The sequence below is a fragment of the Actinia tenebrosa genome, unplaced genomic scaffold, assembly GCF_029948245.1.
Source record: "Actinia tenebrosa isolate PJP-AT-01 unplaced genomic scaffold, QUT_ActTen_1.0 PGA_scaffold5__44_contigs__length_20552954, whole genome shotgun sequence".
NCBI classification, from domain to species: domain Eukaryota; kingdom Metazoa; phylum Cnidaria; class Anthozoa; order Actiniaria; family Actiniidae; genus Actinia; species Actinia tenebrosa.
The window spans coordinates 15,574,895-15,590,757 of NW_028292582.1; the positions used below are offsets into that span (position 1 = coordinate 15,574,895).

A 15,863-nucleotide genomic window follows, 5' to 3' on the forward strand; every position below is an offset into this window, starting at 1 on the left:
ACTATATTTCAGTAGTATCGCACCGACCCAGGAATCTTGTCTCAACAGGTGATTTGCATGTGATGTGAAAACAAAGACCACAAGATGACTCATGATATAGTCTCAAGTATAGTTTTATTAATGATATTGAGTAGTAGTAAAGGGGGGGTTCTGGCACAATTTTGTCCTGGGATAAAATTATGGGATTATATGACTGGATTATATGCTTGGATTCTATGCTTGGATTCTATGCTTGGTTTCCAAATTCTAGGAAATTTTTAAACAACATTGTTATATTGCGTGACATCATTTGTACAAGTCTAGACATGTCTAATGGTATGAGATTCCAGATGCGTTTACTCTTTACAAAAAAATTATATCTATAAGTATATAAAGAGATGACACATCATAAAATTATAATGTCAGGGAAAAAAATATCAAAATATAATCTTGAAACACCGGATGTTTTTCATCTATCGGAGGATCGCGGGTTGCATAACTCTTACCTAGGCAGGGATTATATTTACCATCATGTTAAAGTGGATGAGGATAAAGATATTGTATCAGATTCGGATGAATATCTTAATCTTGATGCGGTAATGAACCCAAGGTACTCAGTCCCACGAAAAAACTACTCGTCGGTGGTTGATCATGTGTCTAAAGAGCATATTAAGACGTTCAAGGCACATGTGGAAGCTTTAAAGAAGAAAGCACCCATACGAAAAAAGGCGTCGATAATGAAGGGGTTTCTAAAATCTTACAGAATAAAGGGTGAGAATAAGATAGACCCTAAATCGTTTCTACAAAAATATAAGAACGATGTTATTGTGATGGTTAAGAAACAAAAAAAGCCGATTAAGATCAAGCTACTGTTAGAGTGTGAATTTTATAAAAAGCAGCATTCCACAGAAGCGGTTTACACATACGGATATTTCCACAGCAATATGGAGATTATTACACAAGCAACGGATATCGGAGATGTTTGTGAAACGATGATTGGAGATATATTAGAAAAGGTAAGCAATTTCCAAAAAAGTGGGTCAGGTTGGATATTTAGCAAAGTGGAAAACTTAGATATTCATATCGATAAATACCAACCTATAGCAGCAAAATCATGGATTGAACTACCACTGAAGCTCAAGTTGAAGAAGGCTATTGTTAACCCTGAAAATGAGGATAATCAATGTTTCAAGTGGGCAGTGACAACAGCCGTATATCCAGCAGAGAGAAACCCACATAGAATTTCAAAGATTTTAAAATCAAACGCTGGAAAATTCAACTGGGAGGGTATTGAATTCCCTGTCCAAGTGGATAAGATAAGTAAGTTCGAAAATAAGAATCCAAAGTATGGGGTCAACGTATACGGGTATAGAAATGGTCAAGTATATCCGATTAGAATAAGTGGAACTGTGAAAGCAGAGAACAAACGATTAATCTGCTTATGATCTCAAATAATAAGACAAATCACTATTGTTGGATAAAGAATATTAGCAGACTGTTAACCTCACAGGTCACAAAACACAAGGAAAGTAGATATTATTGTGAAAGGTGTCTCAACTCGTTTAAAACGAAAGAGGTCCTAGACAAACACTCAGAATATTGTAAGAATCATGATGCGGTTAAGATAACATTACCAAAAGAGGGAACTACACTATCGTTTAAAAACTATAACCACTCTATGCGGGTACCTTTTGTCATTTATGCAGACTTCGAATGTTTCACTAAGGGTATATCAACATGTCAACCAAAAGATACGAAATCATACACCCAACAATATCAAATGCATAAACCATCTGGTTACTGTTTTATGGTAAAATGTTATGATGATAATCTATATGAACCAAAAATATTCAGATATACTGCTAAGTCAGAGGATGAGGATATAGGACAAAAATTTGTGGAATCAATAGAAAAGACAGTTAGAAGTATATATATGAAATATCATTACAACAAGAAGGTGAAACTGACAGATAAGGATAATACGGATCATAAAAAGGCTACCCACTGTCATATCTGTGAGCAGGAATTAAATGGTGACAAGGTATTAGATCATGACCATCTTACAGGTAAATATCGAGGGGCTGCACATAACGATTGTAATTTGAATTACAAGACACCTAAGCATATACCGGTAATATTTCATAATTTATCAGGCTATGACTCACATCTATTTATAAAAAATCTAGGTGTTACACGAGGTAAAATAGATTGTATCCCAAACAATGAGGAGAAATATATCAGTTTCAAAAAGGAAATAATAGTAGATACATTTGAAAACAAGAAAGGTAAGATAAGTAATGTGAAACGAGAGATAAGATTCATTGACAGTTTCAAATTTATGGCTTCATCGTTGGATTCACTAGTTGGTAATCTAGAGAAGGTCCAATGTAGGAATATGAATATGTTCTACAAAGGTAAGAAGCTTAACCTATTACTTAGAAAAGGTGTATATCCATATGATTATGTTAACTCACTGGATAAATTAAATGAAACATCTCTACCTCCGATAGAAGCGTTTTTTAACAAGTTGAATAATACACCAACACCCATCACTGATTATAAACATGCTCAGGAAGTATGGAATGTCTTTAAAATTAAAACCATGCGTGAGTACCACAATCTGTATCTTGAGAGTGATGTCATCCTATTGGCAGATGTTTTTGAGACATTCAGGGATGTATGTATGGAAAATTATAAACTAGACCCAGCATGGTATTACACAGCTCCAGGGCTCAGTTGGGACGCTATGTTGAAAAAGACGAAGGTTAGTCTAGAACTATTAACCGATCCTGATATGTTGCTTATGGTAGAGTCTGGTATTCGAGGTGGAATCTCGATGATTAGTAAACGTTATTCAAAAGCTAACAACAAATATATGAGAGAATTTGATAAGAAGAAAAAGTCCAAATTCATCAAATACCTTGACGCTAATAATTTATACGGATGGTCAATGAGTCAGAAACTACCTACACATGGGTTTAAATGGATGAATAAGCTAGAGATTAAGAGTTGGAATAAGCTTCCATGCATCCTAGAAGTAGATTTAGAGTATCCAGTTGAATTGCATAACTTGCATAACGAGTACCCTATAGCACCTGAGAGACTAATGATTAACAAAGTGGAAAAACTTATTCCTAACCTATGTGATAAGACAAAATATGTTATCCATCATGAGACGCTGAAATTGTATGAAAGCCTTGGATTGAAAATAACAAAAATACGCAGAGGTATTACATTTCAGGAATCCGAGTGGTTGAAACCATATATTAGTCTCAACACAGAACTCCGGACAAAGGCTAAAAGTGATTTCGAGAAAGACTTTTTCAAACTGATGAACAATAGCGTGTTCGGAAAGACAATGGAGAACATCCGTAATAGGCAAGATATTAAACTAGTAACAAATGAATCCCAAGCAGCAAAATTAATTAATAAACCAAACTATATGAAACGCACAATATTCTCTGAAAATTTAGCATCCGTACACATGGGTAAAACAGAATTAGTTTTCAACAAACCTATATACGTAGGTATGAGTATCTTAGACCTATCAAAGAAACTTATGTATGACTTCCATTATATATATATTAAACCAAAGTATGGAGAAAAGGCAAAACTATTATTCACAGATACTGATAGTCTAATGTATGAGATAGTGACAGAGGATTTTTATAAAGATATTGAGAAAGATATTGAGGATAAATTCGATACGAGTAATTATCCAGTAGACCATAATGGAATCAAAATAGGATTAACAAAAAAGTTATTGGAATGATGAAAGATGAAACAGCAGGAATAGAAATAACAGAATTCATAGGCCTTAGAGCAAAACTATATGCATATAAGACAGATGATGATGAAGTTGGAAAACGGTGCAAGGGTGTCAAAAAGTCAGTTGTGAAAGAGACAATATCATCCGGTGATTATAAAAAATGCTTATTCAAAGGTAAGCAGCAAATGAGAAAGATGAATGTTATCAGAAGTCATAAACATCAGATATACACAGAAACGGTAAATAAAGTGGCGTTATCAAGTGAAGATGACAAACGGGATATCGATCCGGATTGTATTAATACTAAGGCTATAGGCTATAGAGATATTAATGAATGACTATATGATCATCAAGAAGGTGAATTCATAAAACGTTATCAGAGAAGTATTGATCATTATGATAGAATAGCATCACAAAAGTAGTTATTTCAAAACACTATCAGGTGGTAGGTGTGTGTCTTCAGGGACGACTTGTAATTCCTCTCTAACAAAATTACGTTTTGGGGCTCCTTTAGAGAGGTAATATAAGACAGGTTGATTAGCTGACACGACAGTTCTGGTTATATCGTACGTATCTAACGACCAAATAGGGTCTGTAGCTCTTTGAGCTCCACCTTCCAACTCACCAGGAGCATATAAGTATCTAACTTTCACACCTGCTGGTAATCTTTCTTCTACTAATCCAACAGGTCTTTTATAGTTCACATGGTTTTCATGCAATTCTTTCAATTTTATAGCATCAATCGGTGTTTTACCGGTTATTCTTTTTACTCCACTGTTTATACTTCGTATGACAGCTGGCAGCCTTTCAACCCATTCACGGGATCTTTCATTTTCTTCCATAATCATTTCTTGGGCATACTGGTGGCTAAAGAGTTTCTCAGCAATGGTTCGATTAGCGCGCTCGACCAGTGCTTGGGCTCTATGGTTATTAGCTTCCGATCTTTGTACAAAGATTCCTTTTTTATTCATTATTTTCGTAACTTCACCCATGAATTCAGTACCTGGATCTACGATTATTGATTCAGGCCATTTTAAACGCCTGGAATATATCTTTTCAAACCCTATGGATACTTCTGTTGAGTACTTAGACGTCAAAGGCTCAGCATCTATGTATCTACTTGCAATGTCAACAACCACGAGTGAATATTTGTATAACTTTCTTCTTACTCTATCGTGGGGTAAGAATAATAAGTCTGCTTGATGTATCTGGTTCACTTTTTCAACATCCCAATGGTATCTAGGTATGTATTTAGGAGCTGGTAAGTATATCTGCCACAATGCTTGTTTTTCCAACCATTCTTTTACAATACTTTTATCAATATTAGTGGAATTTGATAGTTTATTGATAGCCTCATAACCCTTCCAATAGCCTTGAGGACTATAATAATGGTTTGATAGTTTTTTGTTATCCATATATAAAATTATATAAAACAATAATTGTATAAGTATTATATATGCAAGACCGGCACACCTGTGCCATTACGTCATGATACTAACACACCTGATTATTGATTTAAAATGAATCAATATTTGGTTCATTTTAAACTATGATGGAATTGGTTATTCTATGTTATTCAAGGCTTCGGTATTCCTAATATGTTTCTTTGTCTTAATATGACTCCATTTCCCAGCTAATGTGTAATTCCGATCCCCACATACATGACATATCCATTCTTTATTAACCATGTACTTAGTCTTGCTTCGCGTAATCGCTTGCTTTCTCTCTTCTTCGCTTAAATACTTGATTGGTGTATGAATATTTTTTGGTCTTACCATTATATATATATATAACATATATAAAAGATATTTTAATGTGTTTTTATAGTATGTTTAATCATAATAAACATCTAATATATAGATCGGTAACAATATCTAAAAATAGATACTTTATCCATTATAAAAATAAATTTGTTACCTTTCCATTCACTCTCTCTATTTGAGTATATTTATATAGTGTGTTTAAAACCATTATTATAGCTCGCAAGGTTAATGGTTTTAAACGCACTATATAAATATACATAAGAAAATAATAATTATATATAGTATACAAATGAATAGCGAAGATATACACATGTGTGAGGGGAAAGGGTGTTCTATGAGAGCTAAGTATTTTATCGAGAGTTGTCTAAATGAAAGGATTGCGTACATATGTGAAAAATGTACTGGATATGACTGGATTGATTATATTCACGAGGATTTACTAGAGTCATGCGACTCTGATTGCGAAACGGACTGTCGAGATGATAGGGATATCTGCTCATGTTCATATAATGAAAAGTATAAAGGCAATTGTAAATTTTGTGGTGCCTCCTATAATCATCTTGGATCTAGTTACATAGTAGACTCGATAGATTTGGAGTTATGCGGAGATTGTTATAATATTAGAGAAATACCAACTGAAGAGAATGAAGAAGCTTTGAAGCAAAAAAATAAATTAAATGAACAAAAAAGTAAACATAAAAATAAAATAAATGAACTCGATATACAAATCGATGAACTCAATAAACAAAAAAATGAACTTGATAAACAAATCAATGAAGCGGTTACACAGAAAAAGGAACTTGTTGAACAAATCGACGAAGCTGATAAACTAAACAATGAATTACAGAATATATTTGAACGTATGACAAAATATCATTTTAAAAATTGGAAGTAGAAAATCGATATATATTTTTTCAATATATTTTAAAGGATCTATACATCATTAATTAGGAAGTCAATGACGTAATGGTTTGATAGTTTTTATTTACCCGTAAATAAAATTATATAAAACGATAATAATATAAGTATTATATATAGAATGACAAGTATTTCAGACAAACTGGATGTAAATAGAGCTTACAAACAACCTTTTGGACTAAAAGCTGAGAAGACAGTTCATCGTGTGACATTTAATCCAAGTTCAGCAAATCCAGGGGAAACATTATATATTCACATACCAAAGCTAACTGATAACGTCGTATATGTTCCTGGTTCATTAGGGCTACTTTTTAAACTCAAAATGGCTACAGGTGGACATGCGAATAACACAGTTGTTAATAATTTGGGTAGGGCTCTAAAATCACGTATGAGGGTCTTATATGGTGGTGAGACTTTGCAAGATACACAACGGATTGATTTGTATCAAACGTATAATGATTTATTCATGTTGAAAAGGGAACGCAAAAGTATGCTGAGAAAAGGAGTCTCATCAGAGAACATGAGAAAGCTAAGAACTAGTGCAGGTGATAAGGTGACTACGAATTTAAAAGAGGTTGCACTATCTGGGTTATATGGTGATAGATATCGATTACCAATCGATCATCCAATTCTCGATTCACATGGTGTCTTCTACGCGAAAGCACTATCCAACAACCTTACATTTGAGATTACACTCCCAGAAAGTGAAAAGATTGTTATTACGAGTGAAACAGATGATCCGTATAATTACAGTCTTTCAAATATCGAGCTTGAATATGAGTGTGTCAATAGTGATTATCTCGCACGGGAAGCCCTTTCAGCTTACCAGGTTGGTAAAGGTTTCTATTATGAAAATGTACTGCTGCATAAGACGTTTACGATTAATAAGGCTACTGACTCTGTGATCAATGAACATGTTAACATACCACGTCGATCAATGAGTGGTATCCTTTGTCTATTTATAGAACCATATGTTGTAGGCACGAGAGATAGTGAAAAATTCGTAAACCCAAATATTACACAAGTTGATATTAATGTTGATGGTATGCCTAATAAACTTTACAGTAAGGGGATGTTGCAAACGGATTTTTGGAATTCGATTAGATCAAGACTTGGTGATACTCATAATATAACACAAGAAGATTTTTATTATGATAAATTTGCCTTATGGATTGATTTACGTACTTTTCCAGAAAGTCAAATCCATGGGAACGGCCTCGTTTTGAATAACACTAAAGACGGAGTAAAACTAGAAATGAAGAGAACAACAGGTGGATCAGGAAATATTACATGTTATATGTATGTTGTAGCTGATGCTTTGATGGAAATCGAAGATAGTAGTCTAAAATCTATAATGTATTAAAAGTTTAATAATATTATTATTATTATTATATAATGGAGGAACTAAAGAACAAAACACCATTTAACTGTATTATAACAGGTCCAACAAACTGTGGAAAGACACAATTCCTAGTTAGTACTCTACGACATGGGTATATACGTGTTTTTGAATATATAGTACTCCATTTGCCCCACATATTCGAGAAATAAGACATATCATGGTTTTGCTCATAATGATCCTAGGTTTATCGTTTTGTCACCTGATGCTGACAGCATTGATGAAATAAATGATATATTATCATATTGTAAGGAGGTGTTCTCTGGGTTTGAGACATTAATAATACTAGATGATTATGCTTTTAGTAAAGATCTTAAGCAGAGGTCGAATAAGTTTATCGACTTAGCTTTTTCAGGGAGGCATGAACAAATATCTGTATGGGTATTAACTCAAGACCTAAAAGCAATAGCTAAACCGTTTCGTGAAAACGTAGCATGCATTGTCGCATTTTATAGCCCTAATAAAATGTCGAATCAGATTATGTTTGATGAATATGGAGGAGATATCGATTTAGAAGAAAGAAAAGAACTAATGAATTTATTAAAGAAAAATAGATATGCTAGAATTTGTTTTTGTTTAAGGTATCCGTTCAATTATCATTTAGAGATTCCTAGCGTATTCATATAAGAAAATAATTATATTATTATATAATTATATAATAATATGGAATCTATCCTTGATCAGTATAACGATGATGTAAACAAATTAGAAACTATACCAGAGGAGACAGCTGAGGAAATAGTAGAAAAGAAACCCAAGAGAAGGTCACTAGTAAAGAAGAATGATAACCATGAAATAGAAGAAAAAAGAGAGCAATTGTCAATACTAGCAGTATTAGGAACTATCGAAAATTATACTGGAGTCAAAATGAGTCTAGGAGATGTTAAAAAATTACCAGCGAAAGAGGTTGATAAGTACTATAACCGATATCAGGTAATTATGGGTAATAATGTTACGAATGGTCTAGTTGATACAGCTTTGGAAACAGGTGTTGAATTAGTGTCATATGTATTACCCATCAATGATAAAAAAGAACTTTGTTCTGATCTACAGAAAAACGATCTAGTAAAGAATGAGTTGAACAATGCAGCCGGTTATCTCGTATTAAAAGGTGGTCGATTCGTAGCACTAGCTAGTGGGTTACTTCAAATAGCGAAACATATAGATCTTAGTAGTCCAAAGAAGGAACAAGTTGATAATTTAGACAAGTATATTATAAATACTGTTGATCAAACTCTTGAGCAGTCTTAAGCAGCTCTTAAGCATCTCTTGAGCAGCTCTTGAGCAGCTCTTGAGCATCTCTTGAGCAGCTCTTGAGCATCTCTTGAGCATCTCTTGAGCATCTCTTGAGCAGCTCTTGAGCAGCTCTTGAGCATCTCTTGAGCAGATCAATATATATATAAATATATGGATTATATATATATATAATGTCTGAAGAGGATAGCACACAAATTGAGCAAATCACAAGAGAACCGGAAAAGATAATAACAAAGACGAAAGATCCTAAAAAAGTGGCAGCTGGTAAAAGACTAGCAGAATATCATAAGAGAGCTAAGCAGGCTCTTAAACAAGAGAAGGAACATGAAAATGTTGCTGAAGAAGAAGATAATAGTGATTCTAAATGGATGCCGGAAATATCACTAACAACAGCATTGACTATGGTTGGAATAACTCTTACAGCTGTTGATTTATATTTTAGATGGAGAAAGCAGAATAAATATGAATTTAAAGCACCACCTGTTATTAATACAGATGAAAAGCCTAAATTACCAGTTCCTTCATCAATGACGGAACTACAATTACCCCCTAAACCAACGAAATCATCTAAAATACCTGTACCGAAAATAGGCATGGAATAAAATATATATAAAAATAAAATATTTATAATTATATATATAAGATGTCAAGTTCAACAACTGAAAACAAAGTAGTTAAAACCGTCATGGACGCTAGCGTAACTGTAGGGATTGCTGCAGGAATTGGGTATGTAGGTAAGAAAGTCATGAAAGAATCTTTTATTAATGACCCATCAAGTTCCTTGTCTAACTATGGAAAATGGGTTTTAGTTCTAGCTGGTTCTATGTATTTGAAGGACTATCTTGAAACTAAAAAGATTATACCAACTTCAATCTAAACATATAAAAATATATGATTATAAATTATATATAAATGGCAACCATAGCTGTAATGGTAGCAGGAGCAGTATTAAACGCTACAGCATTTGTGGGGGGTTCTTATCTAGCTAAATCCCTTGATGGTGGTTCATCAAGAGTTGACGAAGAGAAGATAAGACATGACAAGGCTTTAGAAGCATATCAGAAACAAATGGGTGAATATGAAAAGAAAAGACAGGCATACCAAGACTGGTTAAATAAGGAATATGCTGATAAGAAAATTGCAGATGAAGCTTTCAATAATACAGATATGGCATTTAAACTATATAGCCAAGCTCATCCAGATATCAAATTCGATATTGGAGATAAACCTAAGTTTAGCGACTATTATAAACCAAGTGATAAACAGAAACAATATGAGATGATGTATGTTGGCGGTGGTATGTTGGGTGCTGGTTATTTAGCATCAAAATTCTTATAAATTCATATAAAAAACTATTTACTATTATATTAATATAATAGTTAATGGCAGAAGGTGGAATTGATTTCAATCCATTGGATCCTGATGGAGCTGGAAATATTAATGACCCTATTACTAAGGATGAATTAGAACCACTATTATCTTTAGAAGATGAAACTAGTACAAGTTGGGGAGGTAAGTTTAGGAATTTTTTAAAAGCTCGTGGCATTAATTTGTCTAGAGGTGACACGAATAAATTATTTAAGAGACCAAACGAATCTAAGTGAATGGGGTAATAGGGTTCTCGAACAAATAGAATTAGAAAATATTAAAGATAAGACAAAAGATAGGGTAAGAAAGATGCAGACAGCAGCTCGTCGCATACGTAAGCTATACCCAGAATGGAACCCAAGAGAAAGTCCTTTTCTTTTTACTTTGGATGAATATGAAAGAGTCGAAGTTAGATTAAAGAATAAAGGGGCAAAGCCATACTTTTTATTCAATGGTAAATGGAGTGATGCTTTACCAGATACAATAACAGAAAACCTTGGGAGATCGAATGAAGAAATCATGGAGTACAATGAAGCAAAGGGGGAACTTGATGCCAAGTTTCCAAATAATAAAATAAAAATTAAGGATGGTTTTGACTTACGATATAATAAAGGGAGATTAGAAATTACTCACGATGACAATGATAACTGGTACAATGTGTTTACTAAAACTGGTGCTAAAAACAATAACATGCCGAATGCTATAAAAAATGCTATTGGAGATCCCACTGAAGTGGTCCTAGATGCAATCGATAAGAAGACCAAAGAAGTTGATGAACAATTAACTACCCTAAACCCGAAAGTTGTCATACTAGAGGATAAAATTGATTCTGACACAGATTCTATAAGATCTCTACAAGATATTATCAGTGATCTTGAATCAGAATACGAGATGTATAATGGTTCGAAAAGACAGACGGATGAAATAAAACAGCAAGCTGATAATATAAGAAACGAAAGAGATCGATTGCTGAAGGAAGTAAACAGTAAGAATGATGACCTTGAGAGAGCGAAAACACAACTAGCCAGCGAAAGAGATAAGTTGAACGATCTCAAGGATGAGCGACAAAAGCTTCAGGAAGAAAGTGATGCTATTGAAGAAAAACTACCTTAACTACCGTTAAGAGAGCGTATAAAACTAATTTTTAAGAAATATGGTTTTACAGTAACAGCTATCGTTACCTCTGTCGGGGTTATTATCGGTGTTATAATAAATAGCCTCAAAAGTGGGTTGACTACCGTCGCTAAAGGTGTCGGAAATGGTTTAAAAACCCTTGGTAAAAAGTTGGGTCAAATACTACCTGGTATGGTGGGGGCAATAGCTTCTTTTATATTTAGAACTGCTGGGGAGGTTGTTGGCTTTCTTGCTAAAAACGCATGGCTTCTAATAGTAGCTGTTGTTTTGTATTTCGTAGAATCATATAAAAAGAAAAAATGATTATATATTATAATGGTAATACTGTATATCGGTTTAACTCAAGACACACCTGTTTTCACACTCTCTCTTAAGAATCCTATTAGTAATTGTAAAACGATACGACTCATACAATGTTCGTTTTATAACAACCTAGGACCAAGAAAAACTGACCTATTTCTCCATTGTGATTTAATAGATAGTAATCAAGTTATACTAAATAATGATCATGGTCATGTTTTATCTCATATTAGACTTACTTCACCTAATAGCGTAGTCGCATATAATCCTAATACATGTTTATACGTACCTTTAATCAAAAATAGTTTCATAGGACAACTAAGTTTCTGGGTCACAGATATTAATAACCAAAAAATAACTTCTAGAATTTATCCTCTCATAATGACTGTTGAAATCATATAAAAATAGTTTAATATATATATATATATATATATATATATTATAAGACAATGGATCAAGATTGTATTTACCCTAAACTACCTGAAAAACAAAATCATACTGGTGAAAACTTCAGATTGCATAAAGTAAATATGGTATTATCTCGACTAGGAGAAGAGCATAAGCATTATGAACATGTTAGAAAGAAGTATACGAGATTAAGATCACTTTTCCATGGAACAACAATAACTACAGGAACTCTCAGTGGCATACTAACAGCTTCTGGAATCGGAACAAGTTTGACAGGACCGGGCGTAGTCGTCGGAGTGCCTCTCAGTGCTGTCGGAGGTGTTCTCGGATTGGTTTCGGCTGGTTGTGGCATCGTGACAAAAAAGCTTACTAAAAAGATTTCGAAGCATGAAAAAACTATTCAACTCATCAAATCAAAGGAAAATAGTATAAACGATCTCGTCTCAAAAGCCCTACATAATAATTATATTGATGAGCAAGAATTCGAACTCATCATGGGTGAATTAGCTAAGTATGAAAAGCTTAAATCTAGTATCCGACGGAAGAAAAATGAAACTTTTTTAAAAAACGATGTGGACGTGAACAAGTTGAGAGAGGAGTTGAAAAAGGAGCTTGTGGACCAACTCGTAAATCCAAAGAAATAACTCTTTCCTTCAACAGAGACCCCTATGGTGGTTATATGTATAAGATTAGATATGACAAAAACTAATATATAAAACTTTATCTCTTATTATAAATTATAATATAAGATGAAGTACACAGAATTTCAAAAAAGATATCCAAACAATATCGATCAACGTTTCATAGAAAGTAAAGATGGTGATGTACGTTTTTTATTCAATGGGGATTATTACAACCCGTTTAATCCAGACGGTAGCCTAGCAAAGGTATTATACCAATTTCCAGTATATGAGGGGCACCATTACGAACCAGAAAATATTCACGATTTCCTTGGATCTAAATTCCCAAAGGCGGTTATGACTACTAATAAGAGCTATCCAATTCCAGCTGTAGGGCTTTATGATAAGCCACATGATATCGTTAGCTTATTATCCCCGCTCAAAATATATGTAACACCTGTTAAAAGCTTCTCTGCTAAACTTAACAACGTATTCCAACTAACACCACCAACCGTACAAAATTTAAGTAATTACACTACATGGATCGAAGAACCAAACATGAAATATTGGTCCCAATATGGCAAGCCGAATGTAGCAATATTCAATTCAGCTCGTTTATTCAACGTTCAACCATATTTATTCAACGTTCAACCATATTTATTCAACGTTCAACCCCTTATTCAACGTTCAACCCCTTATTCAACGTTCAACCCCTTATTCAACGTTCAAACCCTTATTCAACGTTCAACCCATTATTCAACGTTCAACCCCTTATTCAACGTTCAACCCCTTATTCAACGTTCAACCCCTTATAATTCAACGTTCAACCCCTTATTCAACGTTCAACCATATTTATTCAACGTTCAACCATATTTATTCAACGTTCAACCCCTTATTCAACGTTCAACCATATTTATTCAACGTTCAACCATATTCATTCAACGTTCAACCCCTTATTCAACGTTCAACCATATTTATTCAACGTTCAACCACCCCTCCCCAATCCCCTCCCCAAGGTTTACTCGTTCCCGGTTTCCTCTCGGCCCGACTACAACAGCCTCGGGCAGAGGGGAGCCTAGGAACAAGGTTGAAGGCGACCTGGCCTAAAACAGAGCCCAGTGGTCTAGAATATGGCGGATACCGATCAAAAAGTCGATCTTGAGAAAGAGGTTCCAAGATGTTTAATCTCTATTCTCGAGAAAACAAAGGAAATTAGTCAGCAGCCATTTGATAGAGAGATTGCCGAAGCACATAGTGTTGTACTTGACATGGCTGTTTGTTTGACCAGGACACTGTGTGATTGCTTCAGCGTGGATCCAAGTGATAGAAATGAACTCGAGTTGTTGTCAAAATATCTAACAGATGTGTTGAATTCTTGGTCACATTACATCAATATGGGATCTGTCACGCCTACAACTGTTGCTGGGCAAATGGCGGCCACCAAGACTTGCTCTCTAAAACCTGGTAGGCCTTCGTATGATATTTCTTGTGAAACCCTTGAAGAACTTCGTGCACTAGGATTCAGTTGGACCAAGATTGCAGAATATTTAGGCGTTTCAAGATGGACAATATACAGAAGAGTAGAAGAATTTCATTTACAAGATATGAAAGGCTTTAGTGACTTGTCTGACGAAATACTGGATGATATAGTTAAAACATATTTGTCAACTCATGGATCAGCCACTGGCCAGGGTTACGTTGCTGGCTACGTAAAGTCACTTGGCTACAGAATTCAAAGGCAAAGAATAAGAGAAAGTATGGCTAGAATGGATCCTAAAAACACTGTCTTGAGATGGGGTGCCTTGGTGTCTCGAAGAACTTATCAAGTGCCATGGCCAAACTCTCTATGGCATCTTGATGGGCACCATTCGTTGATTCGTTGGAAACTAGTAATTCATGGATGCATCGATGGATTTTCCAGAAGAATAATGTATTTAAGTTGCAATTCAAACAACCTTTCAGAAACTGTTCTTGAACTCTTTTTAAATGCAATTAATTCTGATGGTGATCTCTGGCCATCAAGAATCAGAGTGGATCAAGGTGTAGAGAATGTCCTTGTATGCGATGCCATGGTGAAAGCTAGAGGTGAAGGAAGAGGAAGTTTTATAGCAGGTCCCTCAACTCACAATCAGCGCATTGAAAGGTTGTGGCGAGATGTTTTCAGATGTGTTTGCCATCTGTATTACTACACCTTTTATGCCATGGAATCCACTGGAATACTCCAAGTAAATGAAGCTGTCCATCTTTTTGCTCTACACTTGGTATTTATCCCCAGAATAAATAAGGCAATGAATGAATTTATGAAGGCTTTTAATCACCACAGAGTACGTACAGAGAGAAACTGGTCCCCCATCCAGATGTGGACAAATGGAATGATGCATGCCAATAATCCATTAGCGCATGGATTGGTGGATGAAGAGCCAGATGATCTAGCCATGTATGGATACGATGCCCAAGGTCCATCACGTTCCAGACAGGAAAATAATGTGATAGTTGAGCCAATAGATCTTGATAATGAAGAATTAATAAAGGCATACGTTTTGGATAGGATTGATCCACTGAAGGAATCAAGTGAACTGGGAGTAGACATATATTGTCAGGTTTTAAGTCTCACTCAAGAGATAATTGAAGAAATGAAATGAGTATGCTATGAATAAAGATTAAAGTCACGAACCCCATGATTTCGATATGAATCTAATGGACTTTATGATGTAGGAGACCCTTGTTCTATTGTTTTCTTATATATATTTGACATAGTAGTACACCATAGCAAGCCATATTGCTAGTCTCCATTAAAAATTTAGATTGTGATATTGAGTCTGAGAGCTTTAATTTTTCATACAACACAACCAAATTGATTCACCTGTAGTTTGTGAATTTATGCATAAAAAATAAAAAATTTCATAATTAACATCTCAGTAATCCAGGGTCTGCTGTAAGGAAGTTTT

The 15,863-nt window shown here is 34.5% G+C and overlaps 3 protein-coding genes and 1 pseudogene across 3 annotated transcripts; 3 read left to right on the top strand and 1 right to left on the bottom strand.

The window, feature by feature from the left end:
• Positions 1-398: 398 nt before the first annotated feature.
• LOC116305846 (uncharacterized) lies at positions 399-3,236 on the top strand. The gene is made up of 4 exons (XM_089038102.1): positions 399-1,299; positions 1,686-2,045; positions 2,166-3,165; positions 3,221-3,236. The coding sequence occupies exons 1-4, from the start codon at positions 399-401 to the stop codon at positions 3,234-3,236; spliced, it is 2,277 nt and encodes a 758-aa protein (XP_088894228.1).
• A 227-nt stretch (positions 3,237-3,463) lies between these two features.
• LOC148906702 (uncharacterized) lies at positions 3,464-4,086 on the top strand (annotated as a pseudogene).
• An 84-nt stretch (positions 4,087-4,170) lies between these two features.
• On the bottom strand, positions 4,171-5,163 carry LOC148906703 (uncharacterized). Its single transcript, XM_089038104.1, has one exon. It carries the CDS (start codon positions 5,161-5,163, stop codon positions 4,171-4,173), a length of 993 nt encoding a protein of 330 aa, XP_088894230.1.
• Positions 5,164-13,921: 8,758 nt separating this feature from the next.
• LOC148906704 (uncharacterized) lies at positions 13,922-15,726 on the top strand. The gene has a single exon (XM_089037805.1). The coding sequence runs from the start codon at positions 14,046-14,048 to the stop codon at positions 15,555-15,557; it is 1,512 nt and encodes a 503-aa protein (XP_088893931.1). The 5' UTR covers positions 13,922-14,045; the 3' UTR covers positions 15,558-15,726.
• Positions 15,727-15,863: the final 137 nt, after the last annotated feature.